At 43.7% G+C, this 13,087-nt stretch overlaps 1 protein-coding gene across 1 annotated transcript in view; it reads right to left on the bottom strand.

Moving 5' to 3' along the window:
• CRLF3 (cytokine receptor like factor 3) overlaps window positions 1-12,055 on the bottom strand; it is a 44,790-nt gene extending 32,735 nt beyond the window's left edge. Inside the window, exon 1 of the mRNA XM_058704386.1 lies at window positions 11,844-12,055. Within this exon, the coding sequence (XP_058560369.1) occupies window positions 11,844-11,960 (117 nt within the window). The 5' untranslated portion in view covers window positions 11,961-12,055. The remainder of the gene's footprint in view (window positions 1-11,843) is intronic.
• Window positions 12,056-13,087: the final 1,032 nt, after the last annotated feature.

Here is a 13,087-nt window from a genome sequence, read left to right as displayed (position 1 = left end):
GGTCCTGTCTCACTCTTTAACGGATACTACACACACAGGAAGTGCATTGGTTAGGTAAAGTCAATTTCCTCTTTAGAAAGAATTCAAAAGCTCCTTCAACTGTTTCAGAGGCCAAATATGTTTTGTTTTTATTTCAGAACCTCAGAGGGGGGAAAAAAAAAGGAAGTATGTGAACATAAAGCAGTGAGAGGGCCAGGGAGGGGAGACTCCACTTCCAAATCTACTTCCTACACTTCCATTGTAAGTGTGGTCCCTTTTGTTCACAGAACCCCAACCATTGCCGTTTCAGACCTGATACTACCTTGGCATCATTTTCTTCTCCACAAAATGGTCCCCCCCCCTTTTTTTTTTTTTTTCAAAAGAGAGAGACAGAGAGAGAGCGAGGGCCCAAGTGGGGGAGAGGGGCAGAGAAGGGGAGAGAGAATTCTGAGCAGGCTCCATGCTCAGCGCTGAGCCCAATGGGGGGGCTCAACCCCACAACCCTGGGATCAGGACCTGCACAAAATCAAGAGTCAGATGCTCAATGGACTGAGTCACACAGCACCCCTGAAACAGTTCATAATTTAAGCCACAGTCACCTTTTATCCAATCATGTAACTCATCAAGTTCATTTGCTTGGCTTTATGAAACTAAACAACACAGACTTGACTGCTGAGTGGTTTCTTCTTATTTGACGTGTTACCATGGTCCAACGTGTTCACCGTTAGCTCATTAACTTCACAATGACTCTAACAGGTGGGTCTCCATGGTTTACACTGAAGAGGGTGAATCTTGAAGAAATCAAATAACTTTCCCAAGGCTTCATGGTGCCAGAAACAGTCTGACTCCAAGGACCACGGTCTTTCCACTTTTCCCATTTTCAGGAGTTCCCAGGTAAACCTATAAATTATGTACTGACTGAAAACACTTCCTGCTGTAACATGTATTTATCCTTTTTTTTCTTTTTAATGCTTATTTATTTCTGAGAGACAGAGACAGAGTGCAAGCGGGGGAGGGGCAGAGAGAGACAGAGAGAGAGGGAGAGAGAGAGACACATACAGAATCTGAAAACACTCCAGGCTCCAAGCTGTCAGCACAGAGCCCAACACAGGGCTCAAGCTCACCAACTGCAAGATCATGACCTGAGCCAAAGTCGGATGCTTAACCAACTGAGCCACCCAGGCGCCCCTGTATTTCTTATCCTTGCATAAAGAATCGTGTGGTTGGGGGGCGCCTGGGTGGCGCAGTCGGTTAAGCGTCCGACTTCAGCCAGGTCACGATCTCGCGGTCCGTGAGTTCGAGCCCCGCGTCAGGCTCTGGGCTGATGGCTCGGAGCCTGGAGCCTGTTTCCGATTCTGTGTCTCCCTCTCTCTCTGCCCCTCCCCCGTTCATGCTCTGTCTCTCTCTGTCCCAAAAAATAAAAAATGTTGAAAAAAAAAAAAAAAAAAAAAAAATTAAAAAAAAAGAATCGTGTGGTTGGGGGCCCTGGGTGGCTCAGTTGGTTGAGCATCAGACTCTTTTTTTTTTTTTAATGTGTATTTATTTTTTAGAGAGACAGACACAGAGTATGAGCGGGGGAGGGGCAGAGAGAGAGGGAGACACAGAATCTGAAACAGGCTCCAGGCTCTGAGCCGCCAGCACCAAGCCCAATGAGGGCTTGAACTCACAAACTGTGAAATCATGACCTGAGCTGAAGTCAGACCCTTAACCGACTGAGCCACCCAGGTGCCCTGAGCATCAGACTCGTGATTTCAGCTTGTGTCACAATCCCAGGGTTGTGAGATCCAGCCCCACATGGGGCTCCACACTCAGCATGGAGCCTGCTTGAGATTCCCAACGCCCCTCACTCCATCCAGCTCCTCTCTTCAGCTCTCATGTTCTCTCTCTAAAATTAAAAAAAAAAAGAATCATGGTAGACTACCAAACAGCCCCAAATTCTACCTAGCCATTCTAGAGCAAAACAACTGTGATAGTAACAAAGTACATTTAAATAGAATACAAATAATAAGCAACTCAAGGTCTCAAAAAGGAAGTTGTCATATACACTGTTTATGCTGATTAATAATATTCCAAACCAATTTTCCATCAAACCTCTACTGTAACAGACCATTAAAGCTTACTTACAAAGTTTCTACTGCAGTTTAATCTAATCCTTTAATCTAATCCTTAAACTGGGGGGGTGGGGGGGGGGGGCGCCTGGGTGGCTCAGTCAGTTAAGCGTCTGACTTCAGGTCATGATCTCACGGTTCTTGAGTTCGAGCCCCACGTCAGGCTCTGTGCTGATGGCTCAGAGCCTGGAGCCCGCTTCGGATTCTGTGTCTCCCTCTCTCTCTATCCCTCCCTGACTAGTGTCCTGTCTCTATCTCTCAAAAATAAATAAATGTAAAAAAAAAATTTTTTTTAATAAAAATTAAAAAAAAATTTTTTTTTTAACTAGGTTTCACACCCAGCACAGAGCCCAACCAGGGCTTGAACTCATAACCCTGAGATCAAGACATGAGCTAAGATCAAGTTGAATGCTTAATTGAGTGTCCCCTAAGCAACTGTGATTTTTTTTTCAAGTTTATTTATTTTTGAGAGAGAGAGAGAATGCAAGCAGGGGAGGGGCAGAGAGAGAGAGGAAGAGACAGAGAATGCCAAGCAGGCTCTGTACTGTCAGCCCAGAGACTGACTCAGGGCTTGAACTCACAAACCGTGAGATCATGACCTAAGCCAAAACCAAGAGCAGGACACTCAACCAACTGAGCCACCCAGGCTCCACCAAGCAACTGTATTTTTAATGTCTTAACATGAGGATGGGTTCACAAAATGCCAAAAAGTCATCAAGTTTACGTATCAATACTAAGGCTTGCAAAAGCCTAGTAAATGCATACTTCATAGCCCTCCAAGATAACAGAGACTGATATATTTTCCTCATGAGTTTAGATACTAAAAAGGTTATAAAACCTATGTAGAACGCGACTTAAAACATCTGTGGTCTTCAGTGGCAATATATAGTTGCTACATCAATATAATGTAAAACAATACGATATAATAAATATAATAGCATATTTCAGAAAATTAAGAAACTGAAATCTCCATCTCCTCTAAAACAATTTTGACTTTATAGAAGAAAATAATTTTTGTCCTCCAAGTTTAGTTTCCAACAAAAATTAACAAACAAGCAACTAAAACTCTTTTGTTATTTTTTTAAAAGGTTTTATTTTTAAGTAATTTCTACACCCAACATGGGGCTTGAACTCACAATCCTCAGACTGAGGAAACATGTTCCAGTGACGAGGCCAACCAGGCACCCAAAATTATTTTAAAATTAGAGACTGGCTTTGAACACTTAGCTGAAGAACATAGCGATCAAAAATAAGATATAAAATAGTCCACTGAAATTGGAAAAGCCAACCACAATGTTTCTTCTCAATTCATGTGAAATGTACTGCATCAGCCACTTGTCTTTGCACGGACACCAAGATATCAGTCACTGAAAATAATAATGATGATGGCAATAATAATAACAGCAACAACAGCGATCATCTGCTGAACACCTACTGTGTGCCAGGTACTTACAGCCATGGTCTCATTTAAATGCTACCACAACCCTGTGAAGAAAGCATCTGTAGATGAGTAACATAGTGGAGTCAGAGAGATAAACATGTCCACATCACAAAGCGAGTAAAGTGCAGAGAATTTGTATTGTATGACTCACTTACGGACTCGTAAGTGCCGCTACATTTCCTCCTTGCCTCTCTTAGAGTTAGGCGCTTTTTTTTTTTTTTTTTTAATATCTATTTGAGAACATTCAGAAACATTTATTAGTGGTCCCCAGGGAACCAAGAACCACACGTCCTGATACTCTATCTTTGTTCAGTCCCCGAGAGCACGGGCTGGGCTGTGATGTGCACTTGCAGGCATAAGTGCACAGTGGAACTAAAGCTGTGTCAGTTCCAGCTCTCAGCCTTTAGAAGGTCTGGCAACTGCTGCTTCTGCACTTTTGAGGGTCTTGAGCCACTCCTTTGTAAAGAGTGGAAAGAGGAGAGAAGCGGGAAGGGAGGGAGGAGAGAGGGAGACTAGCATTCAGCCCAGCCATGACAGCATTCCAACTGAGTCCCACTGCCACTAAGGCTCCTAACAGGTAAGTGAACATTCTTTCTTGAACTTTCCAGTCTTAGCTACCATCTGACTGCAATTACACGAGTGTCGCCAGCAAAACTGGAAGAAGTGCCTAACCCAGTCCCAGTCAATCCCCAGAACAGTAAGCAAATAAGATGGTTTTTTTTTTTTCAACTTTTTTTTTTTTTTTTTGGGACAGAGAGAGACAGAGCATGAACGGGGGAGGGGCAGAGAGAGAGGGAGACACAGAATCGGAAACAGGCTCCAGGCTCCGAGCCATCAGCCCAGAGCCTGACGCGGGGCTTGAACTCACAGACCGCGAGATCGTGACCTGGCTGAAGTCGGACGCTCAACCGACTGCGCCACCCAGGCGCCCCCAAATAAGATGGTTTTTTAAGCCGTTACACTTAGGCATAGTTTATTATGTAACAACAAATAACCAAACTGTATGATAAAACAAATTTAATTCTTGATTATCTGCATTAATAAATCAAGACCATGAATAATCTAAAAAGAATGTCTGCAAAATTACACCCACATCATTCATAAAGGCACTTATTCAGCATTTATTGAAGTCTAATATGTGCCAGGAGCTGGGGTTATAAAGATGAATAAAGCATGGGCCTGACCTCAAAAAAACTGTCTCTCTGGTAAAAGAGATAGTTGCATGCACACGTAACTATAATAAAACGTATTAAGTTCTTACGTAAGTGGGATGGCCACAAACTGCCATCTACACTCAAAAACAGCATTCTGCTGGGAAACACAGTAGGAGACATCTGAAGAAGCAGGGAATGTCTCCTTGAATAACAATAATATTCAGTGGTATTATTATTATGGCTAATATTTATTAAGTGCTTTATATGTCCCAGGCATTGTGCTAAGCATTTTAAATACATTGCTCATTTGAATTCCCACATTGGCCAAGCAAAGTAGGTATTATCTTTATCCTCACCATACAGATAAGAAAAGTGAGGATCAGAAAAGATAAGCTTCTCGGGGCGCCTGGGTGGTGGCTCAGTCAATTAAGTGTCCAACTCTGGCTCAGGTCATGACCTTGTGGTTCGTGGGTTCAAGCCCTGCATCAGGCTCTGTGCTGACAGCTCAGAGCCCAGAGCCTGCTTCGGATTCTGTCTCTCTTGGAAAGAAAAAAAAAAAAAAAAAGAATAAATATTAAATCTATATATATTAAAAAAAAGTTTCTCAAGGTCTCATGGCTAATAGGAGCAAATGCTGGCAAAGTAAAATAACTGCAAATATAAGTGACCCCTTGATAACCCTCAATAAAAGCCTGTCCTACATTTGGTTGACTTTTTAGATCATAAATTAGCCAGATTAACCGGATTTATAGCAATAAGTAGTTTTTCTCTATCAAAATTATACATACACTACATTTACACCGAAAACAACATCTACACAGAGAAAACCTGGGCACCTCTGTGACGTTCACACACTCTGTAATTAACATCACTGATTTTAACATTGTTGATTCAGAAGGCAAGCTTTATTTTATTTTTTTAATTTTATTTTAGAGAGTGAGAGAGCGAGCAGGGTAGTAGGAGAGAAAGGATCTTAAGTAGGCTCCATGCTTAGTGCAGGGCCTGACCTGGGGCTTGATCCCATGAACCATAAGATTATGACCTAGGCCGAAATCAAGAGCCGGATGCTTAAACAACTAAGCCACCCAGGTGCCTTCAGAGTGCCATGTTTAAAAACAATTTGTTGGGGCACCTGGGTGGCTCAGTTGGTTAAGCATCCAACTTTGGCTCAGGTCATGATCTCGTGGTCCGTGAGTTCGAGCCCCACGTCAGGCTCTGTGCTAACAGCTCAGAGCCTGGAGGCTGCTTCGGATTCTGTTTCCCTCTCTCTCTCTCTCTCTGCCCCTCCCCCACTCACACTCTGTCTCTTTCTGCCTCTCAAAAATAAAGAAACGTAATAATATTTTTTTTTAAATGTGTGAAAATAATTGAGAAAATATGTTTGAAAGCCAATGTAAACACGTGGTCTTTTGCACACAAATATGTGTGCAGCTTTTTTCTTCCCCCTTGGCTGTTGGTTAGTTTTGCTTCTAGAGAGTCACTTCCAGTATTCTGGCATACCTACGTCAATACAGCTTTAGCCTACCAACAAATGCTCCCTAAGTTGCTAAATGTTCCATATAAAACTAACCAAAAGGAAAAAAAAATGAATATGAAGTCGTATATACAGTAGTCTCTCAGTTTTGCAAAATAATATGCCTAGAAGGATACACCAAAATGTTAACAGTGGTTGCCTGTAAGTAGTAGAATTATAGGTTATTTTAAAATTAGTTCATCTGTTCTTGGTTTTCCCCAGCTCTAGATTTAACCTTTTCTTAGGACACTATGAAGACTACTACTGTAGTAACATCATTTTCAGTCAGATTTTTGGACTGTTTTGAAATGGGTAACAGAAGGGGAAGTGGGAGATAAAAGCAGCAATGATAGCTTTCTTTTCTTTGCTAAGCTACTAAAGACTTCCTGCCCTGCTTTTCTGAAATGACTTTTTCCTCCCCACTGAGTTCTAGATCTGTTCCAGTCTTTAGTATGCTGTGCGTTTTCAAACCCTGTGGAAATAATGATCTATAGAGGACATAGTATTATGCATTAAGAATATCAAGACTGCTAGTTAAATCAAAAAATTATCTGAACTGACAGCTCAGAGCCTGGAGCCTGCTTCAGATTCTGTCTCCGTCTCTCTCTGCCCCTCCCTGGCTTGTGCCCTCTCTATCTCTCAAAAATAAATAAACTTTAAAATTTTTTTTTAAAAAATTAACAAACCTATGATATCTCAATGTTTGTTTTGTTTTGTTTTGTTTTTTTAAAGTAGGCTCTACAACCAATGCAGGGCTCAAACTCAGAAACCCAAGATCAAGTTCACATGCCCTACCAGCTAAGCCAGCCAGGCTCCCCTCAAACAATGTTTTAACCTTGAGGATAAAGGACAGCAATTTTTAACAACACACCTATGGGTTTAAACTAGGGAAATCAGTAGAGGTCTCAGGGTGCCTGGTTGGCTCAGTTGGTTCAGTGTCTGAGTCTTGATTTCAGTTCAGGTCATGATCCCACAGTCTTGGAATGGAGCCCTGAGAGGGGAGTATGCCTCAGTTTTTAATGTGCATGCATATCATACCTGACAATCTTGTGCAAGTACAGATTACGATTCAGTAGGTCTGGGCAGGGCCTGATTGCTATATTCTTCATAAGCTCTCAGGTCACGAACCACATCTGTGGTAGCGAGGATCAAAAGGACACCACTGTGGGGCGCCTGGGTGGCTCAGTTGGTTGAGTCTCTGACTTTGGCTCAGGCTGTTATCTCACATTTCGTGAGTTCGAGCCCTGCATCAGGCTTGCCGCTGTCAGCGTGGAGACTACTTGGGATCCTCTGTTCCCCTCTCTCTGACCTCACCCACTCACGCTCTTTGTCTTTCTCAAAAGTAAACAAACATTAAAAAACAAAGGACACCACTGTCCAGAGCTATGCAGGGTCCTCACCAGAGTATCTTAATTAGGTAACAAGATCTGGCCCTCTATTCTCAAAGAACAGAGACTTGCTTTCATCAATGCCCCAAGAGACACTGAATCATACCAAAAGGCACATGAAGGGGATGCCTGGCTGGCTCAGTCAGTAGAACAGAGCGCAACTAACTCCTGATCTCAGGGTCTTGTGTTCAACCCCGAGGTCATAGATTACTTAAATAAACAAATCAATCTTAAAAAAAAAAAAAAAGGTATATGAAGACCAACATGTTCACTTTGTAGCATGCATTATAACTGTACACAGGCTAGAAAATTGGTATTTCTCACTGTAGGCACCTCTTGTACCTCAAACTAATCCATCCCCCTTTATCACATACAAAGATGGAGTTTCTGGACCTGCAAAGCTTAAGGACCAGGCCCCAGACAGTGGCAATGTTATCAAGGCAGTGTCACTCTGTGAGGCACATCTGACTGGCCAGATGACATCACTACGTGATATCTTGATCAGCTATCTCTACTTACAACAAGCAGGAAAACCAACCCTGCAGAAATAAACAAGTGAGGAAAAACACAATGGAAGTGAAATCTGAAAATGAATACACAAGGATTTAGGTGTTTCCTATTTGTTTTGTTTTCAGGGGTAACAGTCCCAAGACCCACCAACAAAGGGAAGAGTAAATCCATGAGAGCACTAGTCTGTTTCCCTAGCCACAGTATTTCTAAGACCTGGAAGTATCTCTGAGCCAGAGCAGGCACCTAATAAATATTTACTGATGAATGAACAAATGAGTATTTAAGGAGAGTGGGAGTTAATTTCTCTGGTATTTACATCTTAGTACCAAGGATTCCAGGGAACTATAGAGAATTATTCTTAATGATTTCAACATCAGTTAGGCCAGGCTGGCTGTAAACATCATCTGATTTCCTGAAGACAACGAACATACCTCTCTAGTCTTTAACTTATTTAAACAGCAAGAGTTATAGAGTACCCGTGCATTCCTGCACAGAACTTCCTTTTCTGTAAAGACAGAGGGTAGGGCCTAAACTAACCACAAGAGGAGAAACTGCTACATGCTGGCAGTTGTTTCTGACAGAATAACAAAATATTTTTACTCTTCTTCCTTCTAGATTTTCACAGACATGATTTCTTAACATGAGACAAACTTCGTAAGACATTTTTTTTTGTTATGTTTTAATTTATTTTTGAGAGAGAGAGAGAGAGAGCATGAGCAGGGGAGGGGCAGAGAGAAAGAGGGTCAGAGGATACAACAGGTCTCTCCACTGATAATAACAGCAAGGCTGACATGGGGCTCGAACTCACAAACTGTGAGATCATGACCTGAGCCGCAAGTCAGATGCTCAACCGACTGAGCCACCCAGGCACCCCTTCGTGAGAGATGTTTAAAGGGTAAGAAACAAAAGAAAAAATAAAAAGTGCTCAAAAGTGTGTTAAGCAAAGGGTTACCATACAGCCCAGCAATTCCTAAGTATATACTGAAAGAACTGACCATGTATCCACATAAAAACCTGTACATGAATGTTCACAGCAACAGTATTCATAATAGCCAAAAAGTGAAAGCAATCCAAGTATCTATCAATTGATGAATGTATAACTAAAATGTGGTATATCCACGCAACAAATGTTATTCAGCCATAAAAAGGATTGAAGTATCGATAACGTGCTACCACAAGGATGAAACTTGAAAACACTGTGCTAAGTCAAAGAAGCCAGTGACAAGGGGCCACATACTGTATGATTCCATCCATACGAAATGTTCTGAAGAGGCAAATCCAAATAGAGAAAGTAGTTTACTGGCTGTCAGGGACAGAGGGAGTGATACCTCACAGGGAGGAGATTTCTTTTTGGGGTGATGAAAATGTTCTGGAATTAGTGGTGATGGTTGCAGAACTTTGCAAATATACTAAAAAATGCTGAATTGTGCACTTTAAGGCATGAGTTTTATGGTATGTAAATTATATATCAATAAAAAATCATACACCAAAAGGAAACAAAACCAATGAATAAAAAATATACACAAAGGGAAGGATCTCTCCTCTGAGCTCATCCTTCCCCCATACAAAATCTTTGACTAAAAAGCCAAATATTATGTAGTTATTCTGAAAATGACTGGGACCCTAAAAATACCCTAGCCACTAAACAAAAGCAGCTGCTTATTTTAATAACATTTTTGTAACACAGACTTTCCTTAAAATGCAAGTTGACAGAGGGCTTATTCTACAAACCCAAACATATACGGTCCACTAGAATTAGCTTTGAGGGGAGACGCCTTGTAACTGGGACTGGCACAAAACACATTCCAGGTCACAAGAGAGAACTACGCTATTAGTCTAGTCAGAAGGCAGCGTCATCAGGAGCCTGTGATGGATGTTCTCTTGGTGTTTTCTGTCTCAAGTCTGACACAATGGGCCTCAAAAAACAAAACAAAAACCCACACTGAACTACACCAAATTGTAGGAAAGTACGTCCTGTATTTAAGTGACTGGATATAAGAATTAAAAGAATACAGGCCTGGAAACTGAATTCTAACCCAATCAGAATGGGATCATACTAAATTTGTTAAGTGAATTCAATCTTACACAAGAAATTAGTAAGTACTACTCCCAGGTGCTAAACTCATTCTTTTAGCGTCAACACTACTATTTCTTAGTTGCAGATGAGTTAAACAAAAGTCCTGCTCATATATAAGATATCTTAACTGGCTTAGACATTAGTCAAATAATAAGAGACATACTTTAATCTCTTTCAAAACAATGAACCTCTATTTCAAAATAGCAGAAGGAATAAGGCAGATGTTTTCAAGTGGAAATCAAGATGAACGCATTGGAAGGCCATGAAAAGCATTCACCAGACTGGTGAAACCATATCCAAATTTTGCTTCCAGTTTTACTACTAGGCTACAAATAATGCCTGGCCTACAGGAGCTCTATAAGGTTTGTTTTTTTGTTGTTGTTTTTTTAAGGTTTATTTGAGAGAGAGAGAGAACAAGAAGGGGAGGGGCAGAGAGAAGGAGAGACAGAACCCCAAACAGAATCCCACCACGGAGCTCAAACCCACAGGAACCCCTGAGATCATAGCCTGAGCCAAGATCAAGAGTTGGATGCTTAACCGACTGAGCCACCCAGGGGCCCCTACAAGGTTTTAAAAATATATAAAACCGAGGGTATGTTGAATATCCTTAATGAGGAAAATATCCAAAGGCATTGTTATCATAGCACTTTTTACCAGTTGTACATTTTCAGATTCTGTGCAGCATGGGAGTTACTAGGATAACAATATAGATTAATATCAAGTGTCATGTAGAAAAATCCCATTCACCCAAATGATTCCACTCAGATGGAACCCATTCACTCACACAGCATTTACTAAGCACCTGTGTGACTAGTAGCTCGAGGATTATCTGTCCTAGTAACACATTGGCAGTGGGTTGTATCTTCTATGTTCCAGGGTGTTCCTTTATCTTTGATAACCATGTCCCCATTGAACAGATAAAACTGTCACTTGAAAGTATATTTAGCTTCTCCTTTCAGCACTTTCTTTAAATCTGTTTTTCCATTTCCCTACACTTTTGTATTCTTTCCTTCAAGTATTCTGATCTCCTTTTGCCCTTCCAGCATAGCTCCGCCTTAAATTCTAAACCATATAGAATAGCGTTCTGCTAAAGGCTTTTTTTTTTTAAAGCATCCAAGGTTATATGAGATATTAAGTACTACTAATCCCATTCATTTGGTGTTAACTCAATTGCTTCTCAATCACCCTCTCTGTGTCTTCAATCCTCCCCTTCCAATATCCTCCCCAGGCTCTCTAAAATCAGTCTCCATCCCCATGGTAGGTTTTCCCAAAGAATCCCCACCTCCCCCAGCGCTCCACGGTCCTCACTGCCCTCTCCTCCGTGACGCCCTCGGTTTTTGCTCTGCTCTCCCTCTCCCCAACCTCGGACCCCACCCCTATCCCCATCACCGCTCCCACAGGGCTTAGGGAACGCTCCTCACACTCTCCCGCGATCCCCCAAAGTTGTCTCTTCCCCTTAAGACTCCCCACTACCGCACCCCACCCCCGCCAGCACCCACCTCCCTCGTTCCCAGACCCTGCTGGGCCTCCCGCACCTTCAGAGCCCCCTCCCTTCTCCCTTCAGAGTTTTCGGACACTCGCGCCCCTCCGTCCCTCCTGGCCTCCACCCACCCGCCGGGCACCCCGAGCCCTCCCCGGGGCCCTCGGCGCCCCTACGGGCGCGGCCCTCCGACCTGCCTCTGCGCCTCCCGCAGCCCCTGCAGCCTCTGGCCCAGCTCCCGCCGGTAGCTCTGCGCCGCCTCCACGTTCTCGCGGGCCTCCTGCAGCAGCTGCTCCGGCTCCAGCTCCATCGCCCCCTCGTCCGGCCGCGCGGCCGGCGGCTGAGGGCGCGGTTTCCCCACTGAACCGGGCGCCGGCGAGCGGCCCCGCGCGACCACGCGCAGGCGGAAGCGCCGCCCCGCCCCGCCCCACGGCCGCCTTGATAGACAGCCACGCCGGCGCCCGGCGCGACCCGCCTCCGGGTCCCAGCGCCGCCCGCCTCCAGTCCCACCGCGCAATGACCGCGTTCACGCGCAGCCCCTGGCTGTGGTGCTTCCTCCAGACACGCGTGGGGTCGGGGAAACATTAGTAAGGACACTTTGCGGGGGTGCTTCCCACATCTTATCTCATTCTGGCCTCCCCGCCAGCCCCCCTTGTGTCTCCATTTCACGGAGGAAGAGACGGGCTGAGAGGGAAATCAACTTTCTCGAGATTTCAGCCCAGATGGCTCTTAAATCGTCCTTGTCCTACCTCCTAAGCAAAGGAGCGTCCCTGCAGCGGCTTACTATGAACCAGGCACCACGCTCAAAGGGTCAGACGAGAGCCCCACCGTCCAGAAGCTCGCAGACTAATGAGGGAGCCAAGGCGATGACCAGCGGCCAAGATGGGTGTAAGCAAGCCTTTTCAGTAAGGGGCAAGTAGTAAAAATTGGGAGCTTGGCGGGCCACCGTGTCTCTTGCAACATCGTGAGTAAATGGGCGTGATCGTGTGCACATTAAACCTTATGGATACAGATTTGAACCTCACATAATTTTCACGTCTCACAAAATATTCTTTGCATCATTTCTCAGCTATTTAAAAATAAAAATCATTCTTCGCCAAGGGGCCCTACAAAAATAGGCGGTGGGTCAGATTTGGCCGTGGGCCGTAGTTTCCTGACCCCTGGCCATGGATGTTAGAGCTGAAAGTTGCCTCGGCCAGGAAAGAGAACAGACGGAACGGGTTTTGCTGAAGGTTACACAACGAGACTGTAATAAAGGCTAGATCGCAATTTTCCTGACCAGAATAAAGCTCTTTCTACCACCGTGTTTTGTGCTAGGTTAATGACACTTGGAACTAGAGAAATTTAGAAAAGGGGAGCCCTTCTGGAGAAAATGGGAAATTAGCTTTATCTTGAAGGTGAGGTAGTTGGGCACTTACTAAATACTCAACAAATATC

Source organism: Neofelis nebulosa, chromosome 16 (genome assembly GCF_028018385.1).
Source record: "Neofelis nebulosa isolate mNeoNeb1 chromosome 16, mNeoNeb1.pri, whole genome shotgun sequence".
NCBI classification, from domain to species: domain Eukaryota; kingdom Metazoa; phylum Chordata; class Mammalia; order Carnivora; family Felidae; genus Neofelis; species Neofelis nebulosa.
The sequence above is the reverse complement of the archived record's forward strand: the minus strand, read 5'-3'. Positions and strand labels throughout refer to the sequence as shown.